This window comes from Eublepharis macularius, chromosome 5, assembly GCF_028583425.1.
Source record: "Eublepharis macularius isolate TG4126 chromosome 5, MPM_Emac_v1.0, whole genome shotgun sequence".
NCBI lineage: Eukaryota > Metazoa > Chordata > Lepidosauria > Squamata > Eublepharidae > Eublepharis > Eublepharis macularius.
Genome location: NC_072794.1, coordinates 76,038,717 through 76,062,459, shown reverse-complemented (window position 1 = coordinate 76,062,459; position 23,743 = coordinate 76,038,717). Strand labels below are relative to the sequence as shown.

Below are 23,743 nucleotides of genomic sequence, written 5' to 3'. Positions count from 1 at the left end.
GAAATAGACATTTATTTATTTTGTACCCCACTTTCCCCCCCCACACACACATGGGTACCCCAAGTGACTTATATCATTCTCCTCTCCTCCATTTTATCCTCATGACAATGCTGTGAAGTAGGTTAGGCTGAGAGTAGGAGACTGGCCCAAAGTCACCCAGTGAGCCTCCATGGCAGAGTGGGGATTTGAACCTGAGTCTTCCAGACTCTAGTCCAACACTCTGACCATAACACCATACTTATTTAGGATTGCTCTTGTAGATTACTGCCTAAAGATCTACTTTAATACTTTTTTCTGAAGTAGTTCTGAAGTACAGTGTAACATTGCCACATCTCCTTGGTAGAAAGAGCTGAAAGGAGGGAGCTATGAATGGGGAGGTGGAAATAGGAGGTGAAACGCATAAGCACTTGACTTGCTCCTGTGTCCTCCAACTGTGGTTTAGCATTCTGAGTGAGTCAACCTACCTTCATACTTTCTTAAAATTACACACTTGATTTTATATTAAAGCAAACTTGAGACTGTTTTTAAGGCAATTCTGTTATCAGAATAAGCTGGAACTAAAAACTAATAAAAAAAGAAAGAAAAAGGGGTGGGAAGATCTTGATGATGATGAAAAATAGTATTTTTGAAATGCACAAAATGTTGCCTATATCATTTTCACCACCTGCAGCAGGTTTGGATAGGTGGCATACAGTTGTTTTAATCTAAATAAATGATCATCTTGCAGACCCTTCATTGTTTCACTGTAGCTGAAGAACCTGTTACCTGTTGCCTGGTTAGATCCACTGAGCTATAAAACAAGATCATTTTCAGTTTAGCTACAGGAGCAGTTTCATTACTTTTCTCTCTTTTCTTTCCTTTAATTTTTTCCCTTGTTGCTGTTAATACATTTAGGTCACACATAATATTCTATTCATCTTTCATAGAACCTGTATACGTATTATAGAAGATTCTGGGATGTGTTATAGGATGAACTGTCTGTCTTGTTATACTTTAATCCTGCCCTTCGTCCAAGGAGGCCAAGGACACCTTGCTTATACTGGGCTGTTGTAGTGTCTTTATTTGGATCCATATTGACAGAAATGCACATCTGGGATATACATGTTTATTGGCCACAAATGGCAACAGACTGGTTCTTCATATAGTAATTTTCTTTAACTTAAAAGTAGCTATGGGGTGAAAACAAGTATGTGGTTGGTTTGGAGAAGGCAGGAACAAGTACTTCGAGCTGCTGCTGAGCTGCCAGAGTGGTTTCTTGTCTGCTAATTTTCAGGTGCTCTGTCTTTGTTAAACGGCACAACAGTGTCTCAGACCATGGTATGATTATTTGGATGTGACAGCAAGACACAGTTTGATGGAACTGGCTTGTCAGCGTCTTTCAAACCAATAACGCTTGACCATATTGTGCTTTGAAAGCTATAGTCTTTACTTATGCCTGAACCGTGCCAACGTTGTCTACTTTTGTTACCCCAAATATTTTATTTCTGGCTAGAATTTTTGAAGGTGTCACAGGCAATGGAAACTTTTATGAAATCTCTTACTTTGTGTCCAGTCAGAATAAATATGTCATACAATATATGAAAAGACTTACAGCACTACTTTAGTATATTCTGGTGTTATGGCTGTTTCCCCAGGTCTTAAAAATAGTGCCCCACTCTGCACAATTTCTGATGTCATTGTTTCCAAAACAGATGCAGGCAGTTATGATTCCTTTTTTGTGGTGCCATGAAAACAGAATCATAACTGCCTGCATCCATTTTGGAAACGGAGATGTCAGAATTGAAATCACACAGAAAATCCACCAGCGTTCAGTGAGCATGGCGCTATTTTTAAGACATGGGGAAGTGGCCTGTCTTGTGCACCAAATCATATATGATGATTTAATATTGATGATTTAAGATTTTGTCAAAAATTTCAGTGTATAAGTGACAACTCTTAGTTTTAAGCAAATAAAGTAAAAAATGAAATTGCATGAAGGCTCTTGAACTATAATATCATTGACATAAAAAGTTCTCTTTTGTTTGTACAAAACTTAAGAGGAGGTCTCATCTACTGGATACAATAAATGTCTATTTTTGCTGCAACAGTAACCAGTTTCTTTTTCTTTGATTCTAGCATGAAATTATCCAAAATGGGGTATATCTGCTGTATCAATTTGAAGAGAGAGACTTTCCACTTGGTTGTATTACATTTATTGTTGTGCAGATTTTACAGTCTACTTTTTTCTTTCTTGCTGAATACCACAACATGAAGATATTCCTAATTTTGCACATGCCAGGTTTCCCGACAGCGTATTTGGGCATAGTTATGCATTGTGCCATCCAGAGTTCTAAGTGAAATTGTACACAATGTACTTGTTGATCAGTGTGATTAGGCCTATGCATATTTCACCTGCTTTCTTTTTCAAGTTGCCCAACATATCCTATAAAATGTGTTCAGTGAATCCATCCTCTTAAAGCAAAAAAGGAACTCTGACTGATTCAGTAATCAAATAGTGGTTTTTGTATTCAGGAAAAAAATTCAGAACACCCCCCACCCCCTTTGGCTTATGCCTTTGTTTCCTGTTGGATTCCTTGATGCTTTAAAATCTTTAGTAAGTCAGTGACAGCCATGATTGATGAAACTTCTGTGAAACTTCAGAGAACTAAGTCAAACTTGTTTTCTCTTTAAAAGTTTTATTATTTCAAGGAATCTTTCTGCAGTAGACAAGGCACATTATTATTATTTTTCAAGCATAACTGTAGCAAATATGCATATATATAAGGAATTTGAAGCTGGTTTTCCAAATTAAAATGTTGGACTTCATGATGCTGAGGCGGCATCATATTAACTCTAAATTTCTTTATAAATTAAGTTGTAGATTTCTAAGCCTGCTTACTTTAATTGGCTCAACCTGATTTTAAGACTGATCTCCTTCCCCCAGATTTGGAATCTGACCAGATCCATTTGCATTCACCATGGAAATGCTGCTGAGACTGGAATTAGAGTTGTGAATTCTAAACAAATATCATTTTAGCAATAGCTCTTATCATGTGGAAGGCTGCTGCCAACTGTGAATATCCCTGTTCTTACCCCCAACTGCCAGTGCCAGGGATAGGAAATAAGTATGAGGGTGCCTTCCACAAGATGAGGACACTAAATATTACAGTGGGATGAGTGGAGTGCTTTCGAAAATTACTGTTACTATCATTTTCCTGTGTAGAAACAGCATGACTTTAGAGTACCTTGATAAATAACAGAAACAAAAACCACAAAGTAAATAGGTGTCTGTTTGCCATATTAGATATGGGAGACCCATAATTTGATGGTTCATGCATCATTAAATAGCACAGGACAAGACTGAATTAGTCCCATAGCATAGTGGGAAGGTCTTTAATTCTTTTCATTTAAGTCCAAATCTCAATTGTGTTGCTTGCTAGTGCTATATGAATATCTCCTATGGTCTGGAATGCAGTTCAGAGGGGATCCCCTGCTCACCTTTCACCTCCCCCACTGCTTACCTGGCCAGCAGGTGAAAGGCAGTGAACAGGCTTCCCAGGTGCACTCCTGGGGCTGGCACAATGACATTGGTGATGTCATTTCACTGCCCTGATTGCGCTCCCACGCTTCAAAGTGAGCTGATTTGGGCTGAATTGGGCCTGTTTGGGGCCCAAATTGGCCTGCTGCGAAGCAAGTGTTCCTCAGCCTTGCACGATGATGTCATTTCCCGGAAGCAGGCTGATGTGCTGGATGATTCCCGCAGCACAGGGAAGGTAAGCGCTGGGTCACTGCCCTCCCATTGGGAGAGGAAGGGGGCTTAGCAATCCTAGATCAGTTACTGGGCTCAGTTCAAGGTTTTGGCTATCACCTACAAAGCCCTTTATGGCCTGAGTCCCTCATATCTGTGGGCTGACTGCCTGTTTCCCTATGCTCTGCCACATCAACTTCACTTATCTGAACAGGGCCTTCTGCAGGTGCCACCCTGCAAATGGATGAAATCAACAACTGCCCCTACACACACAAACTTATGGAATGTCTGATAAGGTTAGGATGGCTCCCACTCTCCCAGCTTTCCACAAACTGGGCAACACTTTTTTGCATAGGTAGGAGGGCTGTACTGTAATGGTTCAAAAGAGATGCATTGTTAAAGAGAGAGGAACTGTGGAGTATACTACTGTATAATGTCTGTTACTGAACAGCTTCCTTCCCTCTTCTAAGTGACAGCCTTTCAAATACTTAAAGAGAACAATCAGGTCTCCTCTCCATCCTCCTCCAAACTGAATATTCCCAAGTCCCTCAGTCTTTCCTTTTAGGGCTTGGTATCCAGGCCCCTGCTCGTCCTGGTTGCTGTCCTCTGCACCTGTTCCAATTTGTCCACATCCTTTTTAAAGTAAGGCCTCCAGAACTGCACACAATACTCCAGGTGAGGCTTGAACAATGCAGTATATAGAGGGAAAATGACATCCTGTGATTTGAATGTTAAATATTTGTTGATACACCCCAAGATTGCATTTGCCTTTTTTGATGCTGCTCAGATTTAGCTTCTCATCCACCTATATCCCAAGATGTTGTTCATACACACTGCTACCCAGAAGTGTATCCCTCATCCGGTATGTGTGCTTTGCATTTTTGTTACCCAGGTGGAGAACCTGGCACTTATTCATGTTAAATCACAACTTATTCAAATCTGCCCACTTTCTCAGTGTGTTCAGATCTTGTTGAATTCTATCCCTATCTTCAAGGGTCTTTGCTACTCCTCTCAGTTTGGTGTCATCTGCAGATTTAATGAGTAATACCGTCACACCCTGTCTAATACCATAGACTGGAAAGTATATTGAATTATGCATGTATACTTGAAAGACATTTAAATACATGATAGCCCATTAGGTGTACATAGTTTAAGCATTTGAGAGAGCAAACTAGATACTAAGGTACCATAAAAATTAATCCTATTGGGTCAGACCAAAGATTCATCTAGTATTGCATCCTGTTTTCAATAGCAGCCAGCCAGATGCTTCTGGGAAGTTCACAAATATGGCCTGAAGTTAATGGCCTTTCCTAGAATCCTCCTCCTCCCTGTAAAACTTCTGATATTTGGTGACATTCTGTCTCTCATCTGGAGATTTCATTTATCATGTCATATGCCTATTGAAATAGCACTCATTATAACTTGCCAGCTTCCCTCAAGTTTTGATGGGAAATGTAGGCAGCTTGGTGGAATGTTGAACAAGTGACAGTTGAAAAGTCCATTGGACAGAAGTCAGAGAGCCAAGCTGCGAGACCAGGATGCCTACATTTCCCATCAAAACTTGAGGGAAGCTGACTAGTGTCCAACCTGTGTCAGGCGTCACTTGTGGTCCCGCTCTAATATGCTTCTAAAGCTATCTAGCCAGTGGCCATCACCATATTTTATGAATCCTACAAAATTATACACTGTATATACAACACATAATTCATTGGTCCAGACTCTGGTGCCACTCGAGTTCTGGCATTATGGGAGAGGGAGAAGGAAATTCTCCCTATTTCCCTCACACTAATTATAATTGTACAGTTTTACGCTAAGTGTAATAAGCCAAACCACTGAATTACTTCTACAGGTCCAGGTGGCATGTTCTGCCAAAGAATTTCTGAAAGACTAAATTCATAATAAATTTTTCTTGTCAATCTAAGAAGCAAATGTTTACCATTTTATTATTATACAAAATCTGCCAAAATAGTAAAAATTTCAGAAATGTCAGTGTCCTATCCAGTTGTGAGATAATTTGCCAAGTAATACAGTTTTGTTTGCCAGACAAATAGATTTACCCATTGTTTGCTGCATGTTCAGTTAACATGAATCCTGCTTCATAAAAGGGAGCCACCATCTTTTGAAAGGGTATTAAACATATCCTATGAATCTTAGGGCAAATCCACACATCCCAGCATGTACCGGCGTTGCAGTAAACATTCGCTAAATTTCTGGAAGTATAGCGTCTTTCTAGCACGATTTCTGACTCATCGCACAACGCTGGAACGTGTGGATTCAGCCTTATGTTAGCCAAATTTACTAACTTCCTTGGAGGCATATTTTCTAGGACTGACGCATGTCATATTTTATTCTGTGATTATGACTTAGATTCTAAGCATCACCAGTGGAATTATGCTAGAGCAGGGGTGGACAGAAAGTCAGTTGGGAGTCACCTTTGTCTGGCTGGAGAAACAGGAGCACCAGCATCCTTTCCCATCTGCACCCTCCTCCTTCACACACCCTTGCTCTGGACAGGAGAGCGTTTTATTGACTGTTTCTCTGATGTCAAAACTGCTATCTGTCTCTTCCAAGAAAAACACAGAGGCAACTCTGCTCTCACCAATCTGGGGCTGTGGAGTAGAATGTGGACAGAAGGTACTTTTAAAGGTGATTTTTTAGTGACATGTCTGATGTGAGTCAGGGGTTTTTCCCAACCTGATTTGCATCTGATGTATTGTGTAATAATATCCTTAGTGAACCTTCAGGAACAGCATAGCAGGCAGGCTGCAGTGGGAAGTGGAAAAGCAGCAGCAATGAGCCTCCACTCCTCTATCAATGGAAATGCTTGTTTCGTTGGTGGAATAGCTGTTGGCAACTTAGGATCCAAGCTTGTGGTTTCCTAATCATGACAGTGAACAGAAGACAGTCCATAAGCTTCTGCTTGTGAGTGGGAAGCACAGCAACAGCTGCAAATACTACCTCTGAAATCCTTGTGGGTTTTTCTTATCTTAGTTTTTGAGCCTGTTGAAATGTTTGCATTTATTACACATTAATTAACGGTCCATACAACAGAAGAAAATGATACTGTGCATTTTATAATAGAGGCTGGAAGATATTCAGGTATAACAGGAACTGTATGTTACATTTAGTTCTCTCATATTTTTAAAATCAAAGTTGTTTTATTTTAAACCATGTAGTTACTGTGTATGAGATTTAAAAGAGAAGAATGGCATTGGGGAAATAGTTAATCCTCAGCCTTTTTATCTGTGGAAAGGTTTAAATAGCCCTTCGGCTACTCAGTATGCAACAGGCTTACCAACCCGTGAATCCTGACATAGAGTTCTTGCATACATTGTCACTTGCCTCAGTGGAAGGAGCAGATTTATGTTAGTGAAGTAACGTAGACACAGATCTATTCTATTAAAGTAAAGGAAGGGGGAATCCTAGTTTGGCACCAGAATTCTGAGTACATTTAAGCACCCATACCAATAAAAATTGCGGGCTATGTCAATTGGACATAAAATGTTAGCTGCACTTATATATGCTGTTCTATCATTATTGCTGGTCTTCTGAATTAACTTGTTAGAACTATTCCAGCAGTGCTGAGTAAAATATACACGTATCAAAAACACGGTCAAAATGCTTGTGAATACAAAATAGATTTGCTTATTTTTCAAGAGATGGGCGTGATTTTTAAGAGCTGTAATTTTTGTAAGGAAAATAATACATTCTGGAACTTTATTCATTTTCTGTACATGTCAATACTGTATCAGTTTTTGTCACTGTTTTTTGTTTCAGATCTGCTGTTCAGACCAAGATGAGCAGGCATAATATTTTGAATAGATTTCTACAGTTGAGTAAGTTATTTGTGATTCTTTAAAAATTGCAGATTAAATGTCAGGTAAATCTGAAAACTAAATAGGGTCCCCATTTTGGTGCAGTTTTTTGTTCTGTTTGATAGAATTTCACTGTACCTTTCAGAACTTAGCCTAAATTTTTAATGCCAGATTTAATTCATGTATTGATAGATTGGAGAACCGTGGCTGGAATCTAAGAATCTGAACCAAAGCTTAAGCCTATCTGGTAGAACTCAAGTTTTTTCCTTTGGGAAGCAGACCCTGATTCATATCACAAATGTTTTTTGAAATTCATCTTAGCTTCAAAATTTTTTTTTAATGCAGCACAGAGGTTAATAGCTGATAAACAAGTCTAAAACAGAACAAGTTGCATAATGCTTTGGATCCAGGCCTTGACATTCACAACATAATATGATTCGATTTAATTTGTTTTTTTACAGCTAACTTCTCTCACAAAATATGCATAACATAAACTACACAAGTTACCACACATGTTCAAGAACACACATGTTCAAGAACTACTTGCATAGGAAGGAGCAGGACCATGCTGCTGGCCCTAACCTGGATTTCTGGGGACTGAGATGAGCAAAGTGTTTTCCATGTGCTTTGGAACACTGCAAAAAACAGGGTGCTGATTGGACACAGAGACCATAGTAAAAGGACTGCTTAGCTGAATGTTCATACATGTACAAAGCAGTGCATGTCTACTGCATGAGTTTTTCAACATCTGCACAGCCTTCCTAAATTTGACATTTTTTAGTAAATGTCAATTGTCACTGTGTGTTTCTGACATTTACTATAACATAGATAATTCTCATAATGATAATATTCATTGGTTTAGGATATACATTCCTAGTTAAACAAAAATGTTGTAGGATGATGTTTGTCTTCAAGAACTGGACACTAAAGAAACCTCTATAAAAAGTAGCTGGTTTTTAGCACCAGAGTAGAAGATACCTTTATTGCATGGATTCTGAATACTCCATTTAACAAATACATGGATTCGCAGCTGCAATTGTTGTAAAATATTGCAAAACATTGTAAGAAGTTCAATACACAGAAAAATTGAATTATATATTCTACACATACTTATTAAAAATTCCAAAGTTTAAAATATTACTTCAAAAAAGCAAATGACGGTAATAGTTAAGATATAGCGGTGTGACCCACCCCCATAATTTTTGTATAACAATTGGTGAGATCCCATGATCTTGTCTCTGATATTTAAATGTATTGTTTTCAAATTAGACATTTGTGTGTGTATAAAACCAAGAGGAATTATCATTTAATACTATGAAATGGATACAGTGTGCTTGCATACATTTATACTGATTATTTATTTGCTGTGATTGGATGCTAACATTTTGTTCAGACAACAAGATCCACTGCATGGAATCACTTTCTGCTAATGAATCTTAAGCATAACTTGGCACTATTTCTGCCTTGTTAAAGATCAGTGAAATATTCAACCAGTAGATATTTTTAGGTGGAGACTGTAGACAAAGTTCTGTACATTTTTTCTTTCTCCTGAGTGGATATGAAATGAAATAGTTCCCTTTTGCATAAGAAGCTTAGGTTTACATTACTAGAGATTTATTATTCTGCATCTATTATACTTTTTTCCTTATGTAAGTCTTCACAAACTCTTGATGGCAAATTTTCTTACTACTATTTTAAAAGAACACCAGCTAAAAGCCCAATAAAACGCACCACAAGTTTTGTACTACAATTGTTCTTTTGAACCAGTGAATATCTTGGTACAGTCGTTGGTTGCTTCCTCACAGAGATTTTGTTCCAATTTGGCATCCAAATGGGTTTTCTTTTTTTGGAGAAGCCCCTACACAGTGCTGATGTGATCTTTTGGACTTAAAAAATGGAAACTGCTAGATCACTGCAGCATAACAACATTATAATGACCTATTGCACCAATCTACAAGCACCTCTAGCCATCAAAAAGAGCTAGAGACCTACACTATTTTTAAAAATGAAAACTTGGAATTCAGAGAAGCTAGTAGATGGTTATAACTTTATTGTACTACAGTAATGTAACAATTGCTGTTTTTTTTTTAAAAAAAGCCATCTGGTGGTGGTAGGATATGGAAGCTGGGGGCGGGGGGACTAAAGCAAGGAAAATGTGGGGGAAACTATCAAGTGGATGCTCTGTTGCCATTGCAAATGATTGCATCAACAGCAACAGCTACAGAGGTTTGGGTTTTGATTTTTCTAAAATCATTAATTTCATATAGGTATATTGATCTACCATTGTAATAATAGATATGCAGCAGGTTCTCTGAATCTCCAGCTTTTGTATGCCCTTCTGCTTATATCTCTGCAAAGGAAAGGGCTACAGGCTTACTTTTTTAAAAAATGAAAGCTGGATATTCAGCTTTTATTGATATGAAATTGATAATTTTTTTTAAAAATTGCAAAAGCCTGTGGCCCAGGGGAAGGGGGAGTGACCACTTCTGGCACCTGAAAAAGCCGTGCACTTTGAAAGTACATAGCTAGCAGCTCTGGGCTTCAACCCAACAGAGTTCAGTTTACCCTGTCAGTGCCAACTTCTGCCTCCTGGCTCCGGATCAGCCCAGGCAGGACTCTCTGGCCTGGCCCATGGTGGGGGGACATAGGTGCTGGTGACGGAGCTGCTCCCCTTTTAGGTTTCTCCATGCAAAGACTGGCAATGTGTTCATAATCTGTCATTTTAAAACATTGGCCCTTTTATTGATATAGCAATATAATATAACAATATAATATAACATTGATATAGCAATATTGATATAGAAATATAAGATGTGCAAAAAATAAAAAGGGAGGGTGCTGTGATGTCTCCAATAATGCCACTGATGATGATGGCACATTTGCTTGAAAATCCTGATTATTTAAGGCACATGAGGAGAAAATAAACCATTTACACAACTGTAAAAATACAAAGGAAAGGCAGATGTATGGAAGAACTGTTCCCAAGCTGATTCTAATGCTTGCAGATTGACCACTAAGACAATCAGAAATAAATCCAGCCTGTGGAAAAGCCCTAGGAGTGAGACACAAGATCCAAAGGCCTCAATAGAAGTATTTTAATGATTTTACATGTATACTTGGAAATGTTTGTTCAATAACCTTACCTGGAATTTGTTCTCTGGTAACAAATACTCTCTCCAAAATACTTTCCTTTTCTTTTTGTGCCTCCAGTTTTTCTTCAAGTGGTAATTTCCCATTGCATGGTATATCAGATTCCTCCACAAAACTTTCAATTACCTTGTGAGCCAACTGGGAAGAATTCTGGTTTTCCTTCGTCTGTTGGAACTGTAGAAAATGGCCTCAGCTCAAATGAGGAACATGGACCAATTACAGCAAATGCAACGTCACTGGCTGCTGAAGATCACTTCTTGTGCTGTGACTGGACTGATACATATGTTAACTGCTTTGTATACACTGCAGAGATGGAAACCAAGGCATTTCCTCAACTAATAGAAGGTATTGCAGAAGATATTTTCAAATAATCTCAGAATCATTCTGCAAAACATCTTAGCTAGAGAGATGGGGAGCATTGGAGCTAATTTGAGAAAGCTAGACACAACTGCTACTTGTTAGATGTTTGATATGAAGCCTGTGTAAAGTCAAGGTTGTCTCAATCAATAACAAAGAAATCTAGAAGTCTGAGTTTGGATACACAGTACTGTGAATGGAGCTCATTGAGAAGAACAGAATTTTCCAGTTTTCTCTTTTCCACTGCTGTCCTAGGGATGAGGGAATAATTCTGAAAATGATGTGGAGGATTACAAGGGGAATGGGAAATCAGTGAAAATAAACCCTCCTTCTCCATAGGTGAGAAGTAAGAACTCCCTTCTTCCAGCAGAAAAGGTTTGAATCCATCATAGCCTTATAATCCAGCTACGGTTGCCATCCACAGAAGTTAGAGCTGGAGTATAGTTTGGTTAAGTGAGTCATGGGAAACAAGAGGAGGACAGGAACAAAACTGTGTAAAGAGATTGTGTTTCAGTGATGGATGTAGTCCATTGATAAAAATTATGGGAAACATAGAGATTTAGAGAAGTGAACTGATCATAGCCAGTCAGGAGGTCAGAAAATATGAAATAGTTTGCCAAATAAGCTTTTGTTACAAGCCAGTCCATTCAAACAAAACTATTGATAAAAAAGGTTGAATGAGGGGGCAGAATGAGGGGTGTGGCAACAGAATACACAGCACAATGTTACCTGGAGTTAAAAGAGACCACAACTTTATTGGTTTACAGCTTGTGGAGCATTGGCAATGAATAGGGGTTGGATCCGAGCATTGGCTGACTCCCCTGCCAGCCAATGCCCCCTGCCAACCATGCCCCCTCATTGGCTGACTCCCCTGCCAACCATGTCCCCTCAGCCCACCTGTTGAGGGGGGAACCATGGGATGACAGTAAGAGGGATACCACTTGGATGTAAACCCCTGTTTGGATCCCCTGCTAACTGACAGTGAAGCCCCCCCAACTTGGCCCCCCTTATGAATCAGTCCAATTTGAATATTGCCCCCTCCTTCCCTTCCCTTTCTTCCCCCTTATGCACTATTAACAGGGGTGGATGCTAAGGGTGAGGACCACCATCTTGGGGATTGCAAGCTGTACATTTTATTGTGTGTTATGATTACCTGATTTTATTGTGAGCTTATATTGTATTTTATATCTAATGTAACTCGCCCTGAGTCTGTTCGTGGGGAGAGTGGGCTAAATATTGAATATAACAACAACAACAATAATAATAGATGGTGGCCGCCATGCCGCACTCCCCCACAGGCTGCAACCAAGCTGTCCAGGTAAGTCTGGGGGCCCGTGTTTGCAGGCCCAGTGCTGATGTATGTGGGAGTGAGGGGCGCGGTGACAGAATACAAAGCACAATGTTAACTGGAGTTAAAAGAGACTGCAACATTATTGGTTTAAAGTTTGGGGAGCATTGGCAATGCATAGGGGTTGGACTCAAGCATTGGCTCACCTGCCTGCCAACCGATGGCCCACCATGACATCCACAGCCACAATTTCTGACTGATGAAGTCCCACCTGGCTTTCTGGTTATTGGAGGCCCTCTTACGGAAGGCCTCATCATACTCCACAGCCACATTATCACCCACAAGGGCCTGTTCCTGCAGTACATTGCCCAGATGGTTGGTCAGGTGCCAGTACCTTTCTGGGCAGGTCACCTGTACCACCCCATGAAGATGGCATAAGCCTCCAGCCAGTTGCTAAAGGTGTGCTCCACCACTTCCTTTTTGGCCTCTTTCCTGTCCCTTTTAGAAGGGGGGGCACTCCCGTCTGCCTCCGGTTTTATTAGTGAGAAGACGTCCATGTAGTACCCATCTAAAATCCACTCCTGAGCTTTACGGGAGAGGTGGATCCCAGGTGGGTCCTCATCATCTGTGAAGGATCAAGCAGGCAAGGGGAGGTCCTCAGACTGTTCTGCTGCCTATGCATTCCAGGAGACTGTCCCCACTCCTCTGCCCCTGGCCATCCTCTGCAGCACCAGGCTGGAAGGTCAGGTACAAAGGCCACCAAGTCCCAATAATCGTCCCTGGGACCCGTGGCTTCATCAGTGTAAAAGGATTCACCTGTGGTTCCCTCACTGAGTCCTTGTCCTAACACCTGGATTGCTGCACCCTCCTGTGTGCATGGTGGGCCTTCTTGACACGATGTCTCCATTGCTATGGGCTGCTGGGGCTGCTGGAGCTGCTACTAGGTGAGCGTATGGGCAACCGTTCTCTAGCCAGCTTCCTGCCCCTGGCAGCCATACCAATCTCCTGGGAGTGGCCATCAACAGGCTCCAGAACAGCAGCAGCAGAACCAGACCTGGAGGTGCCAAGCTGCTCCACTCTTGTGAAAAGGAACTCCAAGGCTCAGGAAATTCCTTGAAGAGTGCACTTCCCTCTTGACTTCCTGGGTCCCATCAGGAGCTGGGAGACCCAGTGGAGCATCCACCTGGCTTTCCTGGCCCCTAGTCTGAGCAGGATGGAGTGCAGAGGTGGGGCCTGAGTTCACCCACAACTGGGGGGGGTGTCCCCTGCCCACTACCAGACCTAGTGGCCTTGCTGGGTGGTCTGGCTGCTGCCCTTGACTTGGAAGGCACAGCTTCAAATCCATCTTGAGTGGCATGGCTGCTCTGCCAACTCCCCTCCCCCCGCTTTAAATTATATTTTATGTTATTTTATTAATTAAAAAAATATTTTTCTGCTGTGGCGCATGCCTTAAAATGAGGCTCAGGGCTTTGTTGCCACACTGCCCTGCTCCTGGCTCTGTTACTGGGCTGCAGCCTAAGCTGCTGCTGAGCTGCTGCCACAGCGCTGCCAAACTGCTGCTTCACCGCTGCAACTGTTGCCAAGCTGCTGTCACGACTGCTACTGAGCTGCTGCTGAATTGCCACCACAGCTGAACTGCCACCAGATACTCATGCTGCTCCATGTTCTTTGCTGGCCATGAGCCAAATGAAGAGGGGCGTGTCTGGCCCCTTCTTAAATGGCGGCAGACCTGAGAGTGAACCATGCCTGTCAGGTCCATCGCATAACCCTCTCCCCAAGCAGCCTGGCCAGCAATCCCCGATTGCCCAGCTGGGCGTTTTGAATTGGGCAACACCAAGCACTCCTGCAGGGACTGCTGGAAGCATGAAGATGGTGGCCATCATGCAATGCACGCCCACCACCTCACAGGCTGCAACTGGGCCACCCAGGTAAGTCTGGGGGCCCATGTATCAACTTTTGATACCCATTTGCTATCGTAGAATTTGGGTAGTTGTGTTTTGGTACCAAAAATTGATCTGTGCTGAATTCACTGTGTGGCTTCACATGAATTGCTTTCCACAGGTTTGACTTATTTCTATCATTTGCTCATTAGATGACTTTGCTCATTGGATGACTTTTCTCCATCATTAGTTCAGTGCTTGTGTAATTTAGTTCTGAGATACCATGAGTGCTAATTCAAGACAGATGGTGTCACTATTGCCAACATTCTGTGATATAAAATGTGAGGCAGCTACATAAACTCATGTGTTCTGGTGGTTGGAAGCAGCCTGTGCCAGTTTTGTCAAACTTTAAAAGTACCAGGGTACTGAGAGACCAGAGGCAGGCAGAAGCCCCCATGAGCACAATCAAGGCAGGCAGGAATAACAAGCACTATTAGAGCTGTTGATCCCACAACAGCCAGAGCAGAACTGAGTTGATTTATAGGAGCTAGTGTCTGCAAATGTAACAGTGGCCCAAAATGTGCAAGTACTTACAGCAGGACCCTGCCCAGCATTCAGGAAGGCTCACAGTGGATCTGGTTCTTCTCATGCCTTGTGGGCAGAGTACAGGCCCAAGGTGGCCAGCCATGCACTCCACTATCTGAGATGAGCTTCTGCCTGTGCTTTCCAGCTTCTTTGTTCCTGGGGTATGGGGGCACTTGTGGCACCCCTGGCACTAGGTGGATCTCATGAGTGGGTTCCATAGCAGCTTCAGTCTCTGACTTTGGCTTCTGCTCATGGGCCATCTGAGCTTCTAGCTGGGCAGCCACCGTTGGCTGCTTGTCTTCTGATGGATCCTGGAAGTCAGAGGACCCTGGAACCACAGGGTGTGCCAGAGTTTCAGCTTTCATGGGGTTTGTCACCATGACAGCCTCATCCTCCAAGAAGGACTCATCAGACCCAATCCTGACAATTTCAGCCTAAAAATGTAAGTGGATTCTTTATTGATTTTATACTGCTGCTGAAATTAAATGATACATGGTGTAAGAGGTTAACTATTTATTTGGATATAAAATGTCTATTAGTTTATTTGAAATGCATTTTACTGTATTATTATTATTATCAGTAGTAGTAATTGTAGTAGTATTTCAGTGTTCTTGGTTTATGATCAGATTTTGAACAATATTTAACTTTCCTATTTAGATTCAGTATGGAATCTGCAATTTTGGACCACAGTAAGTTCAGAGGAATTGTTTTGTATTGTGGGATTATCTAGTAAGATATCTTCTCTGACCGAGGATTTTACAGTTAATCTCTTCTATACATTGTAAGTAAAATGTATATCAAATCTGAAACTTCCTGAAACAAATTGCTTCTGTTCTGTAACCTTTTGTCCTTCATGAAGCTGCACATTTCATTTTAGGGAGGTTGGAGATCTCTTCTGTCGTCATACTGTTTGTGCAACTCTTTAGTTATTTATTCATTATACAAAATTTATATCCTGCCTTTCTGCCTTCATAGGGCAGCTAGTAAATAAAAACAACATACATAATGAAATCACATTTTAAGATCATTAAAATAAACCAAAAGAGAAAAAAATCACCTCTAAATGTCAGCTTAGCCTGCCTCATCATATTGAGATCTGGCACTTAACATTCCTTCAGTTATTATTGGCATGTTTGAATTGGTACCCTTCATGCAGCTCCATTGGAGACATTTTAAATTTTTATTGCAGCTCCACGTCTTCTGAAGAGTACAATGTTTGTCTTTGTTAAATGCAAAATTCTGCAATAAAAGTTTGTTTGGTTAATTTTGATGACATCTTTGATTTCTGCACAATGCTTTTTGCTTGAATGGTACTCATCCCTTATGCACTTCTGAGGTATTTTGTTTTGCCACTTGAAAATGCTGAACTATTAACACATAAAAAACATGTACTTTCCATCTAGAACGTCTTCTGTTTCTTAGTCTAGCATCCTCTAGGATATAGTCATGCTGCAATAGTTGCCTTGCCATACTAGTGTAGGTTCTTAGCCCCAATTCATTTAAGGGAGAGAGTAAAAGTTGACCTTGTGCATGAATCTGTTATGTTGAAAGCATGACAAAGCAATAGAAGATGATTAGACATATTTCCCTCCCACCTCCCATAACCACACTAGTTGATCTGGGATGATTTCCTGCTTTGGAATAACACTGCCCATATAATAGATAACTTGTACAGCCTTGTGCTTTCAGTTTGAAAGAATGGATGATGATTTAGTAATTTCTTATCATCAAGGGCTACAGTCCCACATACACCTACATAAAAGTAAAATCCGTTAAACTCACTGGTACTTTACATCTGACAAATATGTAGTAGTCCTGATGTAGCACTTGTGGTCATTACAAATGAGTTTTATTTAAAAATATTTGAGGCTTTGGTTAGGTGTAGACATGCTTAGAACAAGGGAGAAAATATTCATTTGTTTATTTAAACATAACACTCTAATTCAGTGTTAAGCCAAAGGAACACAAAGAATTTTGATTGGGATTTGGGGATGGTATGAAGCTGCAGACCAGTTAAAGAGCTCTAGAGCCATTTAGTACTGACCACAACCTGCCAATAGTTGCATTGTTTGAATGTGACTCCAATCAGGCAAAGGTTTACATTCACTGTATTCCAGGAGCTCAGCAACTGTTTCCAATTTCTCCTATCTTCCCTCAAGCTGTCCAGAAGAAGCTGTAAATACCTAAGATGTGACGAAAGGTATTCCCAGCAACCAAATATGTGTCATCTTTTTTCTTAATCATTTATATTTTCCACATGGAACTAATTTTAAATATATATATATTACAAAATTCCTAAACAAAAAATTAAATAATAGTAACATGTTATAATTTTTTTTAAAAAATGGCCAACGAATACTACATCTGGTTTTTCTTATGAGGACAGAGGGGAAAGTGGCAATTGGAACAAAGTACTCTTTCTACTTGCCAGTAGAAGAGAGTTAGTTGAAGCCAAACTGCTGAATTAGATTTTTTAAAAATTCTGTTTATCCAAAATCTGATCCAAGGAAACATGGATTTTACAACTTTATTAAAGTTCAACAGTTTCATGCCTGATCCAGGATATAACCTTTGTCCTTGCAAAACAAAGTAAAGTGTATTTAACTGCTGTGGTAATGCCATTACCTGGACTTAGTTCTTCATATTATATATTACAAGTTGGGGACCTTCAAGGAATTGTGGGGTGCGTCCCATTTTCTTCTCCTCTCCTCTACTATTTCCTCTTTCCCTTCCCTGAAAGACCTATAGCCTCTTCCCTTTTTCTGCTCTCCTTCCCAGTCACCAGCCAAGCCATCTTTATCTGGCCCCTTGTATTCAGCTCTCTCTCCTTCCCTCCCCCTGGCACCCTCTACATGAGAAAACTATGGCCCAGTTGTGTGGTGCTGGCCAGGCTGGGCTCAGTTTGCATGATGGGAAATGCAAATATTTGAACAGCACCTCACTTTCCCCTACCTATTTCCTCTTTCTCTTCTCTAGGCATTCTCTCCCATTTTCCTACTTCCTTTTCTGCTTCTCACTGACCACCCATCCACCTGCCTTTTATCTGCTCCCATCGTCAGCTATATTTATTATTTATTTACTTCATTCATACCCCACTTTTCTCTGCCATGGGAACCCAAAGAAGCTTACATCATTCTTCTTTCCTCCTTTTTATTCTCATAACAACCTTGACCCAAGATCACCCAGTAGTAGGGTTGCCAGGTCCACGCTGGGAAATTCCTGGAGATTTTTGGGGGGGGGAGGGGAGCCTGGAGAGGGTAGGTTTGGGGAGGAGAGGGGCCAAAGCAGGGTATAATGCATTTGAGTCCACCCTCCAAAGCAGCCATTTTCTCCAGGGGAACTCATCTCTTTCACATGGAGATCAGCTGTAATTCTAGGAGATCTCCAGCCACCATCTGGAGGCTGGCAACCCTACCCAGTAGTGAGCTTCCATGACAGAGTGGAGAGTAGAGCCGGGGTATCCTGGATACTAGTCTGAAATGCTAACTATTATACAACACTGTCTTCTGCGGGGTGGCTGCTGTTGAATAATAGCAAGCAGCCAGGCCTGAGTGAGTCAATCAGATTGCATTAGGGTTTCCAGATCTCCTGAACCTCCTGGTGGGGAGGGGGGAACCTGGCACTTACCTTATTGATTCCCTTTAACGTGCACTCCCGGTGGGGCATGACGACATCACTTCCAGGAGTGACATCATTGTATAGGTCCCAAGAGCACTCCTACACTTCACACTGAGCTGATGGGGCCAAAATCAGGCCAGTGCGAAGCACAGGAACGCTCCTAGGGCCTGCATGATGATGTAACTCCTGGAACAAGACATCATTGCGCTGTGCTGTGAGCACACCTGGGAGGCCTGTTCCCCTGCTTTCCCCCCTTGCCAACCGGGTGAATGCTGGTGGAGGGTGGGAGTGGGAGACATGGCAGTCCTGTTACATGGTAGCAAGTTATCCCATTGTTGCTGCTGGGCCTGGCCCCAGTGAGTCCTCCCTCAAAGGCCAAAAGAGCCCTACCACCTCCTCTTGCATTTTCCTGACAGAAACTAATGCTTGAAGACTGGCAATACTGTTGAAGCAGTAGCATTTTCTATAGTGGCCACTGGGAATCTTCTTTCTTAAAGGTATAGTCTACTTCAATTATTTTGGAGGGTTTTAGCCAGCCAATGTTCATTTTTAGATTTCAGATTTTTCTGCAGCCCTGGGGCTTTTCTCAGATTTGTAGAACGAGCTGTCTTGTCAGTTCATGGCTCCTGTCTATGGATTTAAGTATCCACAGGTTTGGTCACATTATGTATATTGCTTTTGCATGGCAATTAAAATTTCAGTAATTACCGCAGAGTGAGTTTATGTTCATTTTCTCCAAATCACTCTTTGCTTTTATGGAACAAACACTCCTTTTGTGCTACAGAATATATAACAAAATTTCAGAAGTAATATTTAGCTTACAGCTCTGTTCAAGAACAGTTTGCAGTTTCAATAGAGCTGGAAAGAGGAGTCAGGGCTGTGACGCATGTTAAACTGGGAACAGGGTGGAGTGGGCAAGCCCGGGGCTGCTAATAGTTCTGGCACTTTGTGACTGCATCAGTGGTCAAGACAATCTGTAGTCGTTATATAGAAGAATTTTGGAAACAAATTTTAAACCAATTTTTTTTGTTAACTGGTTATAAAATACCAATGAAGCCTGAGCTGATATTTTTGGATCAATGGGATGATATAGATATCCCTCCAATTAGGAGAGACCTCATTAATATCTTTTTAATGGCAGCAAAAAATGTAATAGCACTAAAATGGAAAACACACACTGCACCAACTATTACTAGTTGGTATTCTAAAATCTGGGACCATTTCTTATTTGAAAAGGTCAATGGCAGAATTTACCAAGCTGAAAACTTCCCCCAAACAACAAATTTTATAGAAAAATTGTTTCTTTTTTTTAGTTTATTTTTATACCCATCAAACAAAATTTATCAAACAATTTTGAATATTTGAACTAAAGTATATCAGCTTAACTAACTTGAGGTTTTTTTCTTTGTTTCTTTTCTTTTTTTGTTCTCTTGACAATTTATAAGGCTCAGTAATGCAATCTATCTACTTACATTAATGTTTAAATAAGATTGTATCAATAGCATATCTTATATTGTAAATATATTTTGTTATCTATTTATAATTAAAATAAATATGAAAACTTAAAAGACAATCTGTAGCATAGGCCTTGCTAGTTCAGTTGTACATAGTACATACAATGTATGACTGAACACAGTACAACTGTTGGATGTGACTGGCACTCATCTCACTATCAGACTGCTACCACATGAAATCCTTATCCTTAGAGACTTGTTTATTCAAGAAAAGGCAGCTTGTTTCAATGATAAATCCAGCATTTAAGCCAAAAGAGAATGGAGAGAAGCCTGTCTTTTAAACTTTGCCTTTATAGATTTTTTTTCAGACAAGAAAAACTACATGCAGAAGCAAGTTTTGGGTTTCTCAAACTGAGGCATTGCTAGCTCTACAAGTAAAAAATGACCTTGAGAACACTCACGTATCAAACCAAATGGCTTGCATATGATCCTCTATTGCTGAAATACTTCAGCAATAACAAAGGTGTTTTGATTGATTCAACCACCCACATGTTTTTTTTTCTGTTCAGGGCTGCAGCACCATAGAACAACCAGCTTGAAAGTGGCTCATGCTGTGCTGTACAGAGCAGATATGAAAAGGAAGGGCCCTTAACCAGGACTTTGAATGTGTATGTAGGACAGGAATCCAACACTGATAAGAAGGAAACATGCCAAGATTTCTTAAAACAATTATGTGTCTCCCCCACCCCATTGAAGATTTTTCTTAGAATGGGTTTTTTAGAAATAGTTTTGCTAAATATAAAAATCTAACAATATTAAATACAAGCCTGTGGTCAGCATCCTATATTTGTTTAAAACTAATGAGATCCTTTGAATTATGGAAATGTATTAAAAGACAGAACAGTATTGAATTTTACTTCTGTTTCAATAACTTTATGCCTTATTACTTAACAAGGATTGTGCAAGTTCTTATCATACATTGGAAGGATGCAAGGTGCCCGTGGTGCAGAGTGGAAAGCTGCAGTACTGCAGCCCAAGCTCTGCTCACGACCTGAGTTCAATCTTGGCAGAAGCCAGGTTCAGGTAGCCAGCTAAAGGTTGACTCAGCCTTCCATCCTTCCGAGGTCAGTAAAATGAGTACCCAGTTTCCTGGGGGTAAAGTGTAGAGGACAATGGCAAACCACCCCATAAAAAGTCTGCGAAGAAAACGTCGTGATGTGATGTCCCACCATGGGTCAGTAATGACTCGGTACTTGCACAGGGGACTACTTTTACCAGATTGATATACCCTTATATTATTGTTTCTTTTTTGGTAGAAGATTTTAGTACACATTGGAACCTGCAAAGTAGTACAGTTTGTGCTTTCCATTTTGGATGGCAGAACATATTTCACAGAAATTTGTGTTTTGTTTCAAGGAGTAGTCAAGTATATGTAAAAGGCATAGACACATTTTTTTTTTAGAGCGCTCAGCCAAAGAAGGCCTTTTGGGTTTATTTCAGTTTGTAGAGGGAACAAATCAGAATACTAAATAACTAAAACCTGAATACTTTCCAGAGGGCAGTCTGATCATGCCATTGCTGCCTAGAATACAATTCTGCATTTTTCCTGCCCTGTTGGATGATCTGTTTTATGGAATTTGTACACAGTTCCTCCAGTTGTGAAATGAGAGAGAAGTTGCCATGAGTATGACTGCTGTAGGTGTCCATTGGCCAAGTCTACTGACATTATTGGCTGTGCTGCTCCCAATTTTCTAAGTAGTTTTGCAACTGTTTTTAAAAGCTTTTGACATTTTTATAGAATGAAAGATTAATGTTCCTCTTAAAAATTATAATTATGCAAGTGCCCCTTTGACCCTAGTACATTAAAAATGTTTTCAGTTTTTATGTCCATTTTCACTAAACATTGACATTATTTAAAAATGTTTCAAAGAAACAGATGGAACAAACCTTTTTATAAGGACTTTTTCTTTGCAGGAGGACCCCCCCCCCCTCAAAGCAAGGCTCCAATTTTATTAAATTTGTCTGATTATTCAGTTATCGGCTGCATCCGGCTGTAGCTGTATCAAAGGTGTGGAGCTGTGTGTTATAATGACATGGTTTCCAAGAGTAGCAGGAGCTGTATAGGTTTCGTATTACAGAGGAAATGTTGTGATGAGGTGTGTGTGTGTTCCCATGTAAGTGTCTGTCTATCCAATCCTCAACATAGCCGATCTACAGACACTTAAATTTGTAGATTGGAGCCATGTACAGACTACAAACATTTTTCTGCATTCCTCCCCCCCCCATTTGCAGAAAAATTGGAAACTGAGGAAAAAATAGAGGGGTGGTGGTGAAATTACTTGAAACAGAGGCATGCTTGCAGTTGCTTGCACAGTACACCTCTATTGGAGCCACTGTCACTGCTGCCTCCATCTCTCCCTTTCTCTGAGAGGGGAAATGCCATGCACCATGAGACCAATAGCCAAGCATTATTTGGCTCAAGCTCCCTCCTCTGCTTGTCCTGGCAGGACTGTCTCTGAGTGGTTTGTGGGTCAAGCTGAAGCTCTGCCATAATTGGCATGGGCAGTGATGGGGAGTGGGCAAGCAGGGATACCTGCTAGCATGGGGTCAGATTCAGCAGCAAGGAGAGGAGTGGGTAGGGAGGCAGGCAGAGTGGTGATGAGAAGAGTGGACCGAATGGTGAGAGGGCAGGGTGGACAGGTTGAGCAGAGAAGGGGGGGTGGGCAGGCGGAACAACAAGGAGGGAGTGGGTGGGCATACAGATGTGAAATTGATGGAAAATTTTGATGGAAATTGTCAAGCAACGGAAAAACATCCCTCACCATTTTTGTGACACCCCCCCCCCCAAATATTGGGGGAAATTGAAGTATATAGAATACCTACTGTCCTATGAAACCTAGACTACTTTTACTGCTTTGACAAAATGCATCATGTTTGTATAAACTGACTTAGCATATAAAATCAAAGTATTTGACATACTTAGGGAATTTGGAGTACCTTAGATTTCTACAAGCAAAGCTGCAAATATGCCCAGTATCTGAGAGAAAACTGCAAGTGGATGAACCCTATGCTACCTTAACCCATGTACTTAAATATTTGTTACTGAAAACTAGAAAAAATAGCAGTTAAACAGAAAAAACAAGTTTTGTGGTAAATAATGTAAAGTATATTATTTAGTCAGGCAAAAAGTCACATACAGAGCAATTCTTAGCAGATTTACTCCATTGACATCAATGGGCTTGGATTGGAGTAACTCTGTTTAGGATTGCACTGATACAATAAAACTAGTATCATATTTTGATATGTAGCTAAACTTTATAACATTAAAACATTGAACTATTCAGTAGTATATCATCTTGTTATCCAATCTATGGGTATATGTGTCACAGGGGTTTGAGGGAGAGGTAAAAAGGGAAGAGTCAGGTCAAAATTACAACTGAAGGCATACAACAGTTGAGAAGCAATGTAAGCCCTGCATGCTCTCCTCATGATCATAATCTTCTGACCCACTGCCTTGCTGATGTGGGGATTCATGGGACACCCCTGCAGTGGCTGAACTCCTTCCTTCACAATCTGGGACAGAGGGTGGCACTCGGGGAACAGATGCCCACTCACCATTCTTTGGTATGCAGCGTCCCTCAGAGGGCGATTCTTTCCCTGATGCTATTTTACATCTATATGCGCCCCCTCGCCCAGCTAGTTTGCAGCTTTGGGCTGGGTTGTCACCAGTATGTGGATGACACCCAGCTCTATCTGCTGATGGACGGCCAGTCTGATCTCACTCCGGATTCCTTGGCCAAGGGTCTTGAGGCTGTGATGGCATGGTTACATCAGAGTTGTCTGAAATTGAATCCCCTGAAGATGGAGTT

General features: G+C 40.9%; 1 protein-coding gene across 1 annotated transcript in view; it reads left to right on the top strand.

The window, feature by feature from the left end:
* The first annotated feature begins 7,523 nt into the window (after positions 1-7,523).
* The window catches only part of LEPR (leptin receptor), a 69,697-nt gene continuing 53,477 nt past the window's right edge, over positions 7,524-23,743 (top strand). Inside the window, exons 1-3 of the mRNA XM_054980546.1 lie at positions 7,524-7,563; positions 10,753-11,037; positions 15,460-15,583. Coding sequence (XP_054836521.1) covers positions 7,524-7,563; positions 10,753-11,037; positions 15,460-15,583 — 449 coding nt within the window. The remainder of the gene's footprint in view (positions 7,564-10,752; positions 11,038-15,459; positions 15,584-23,743) is intronic.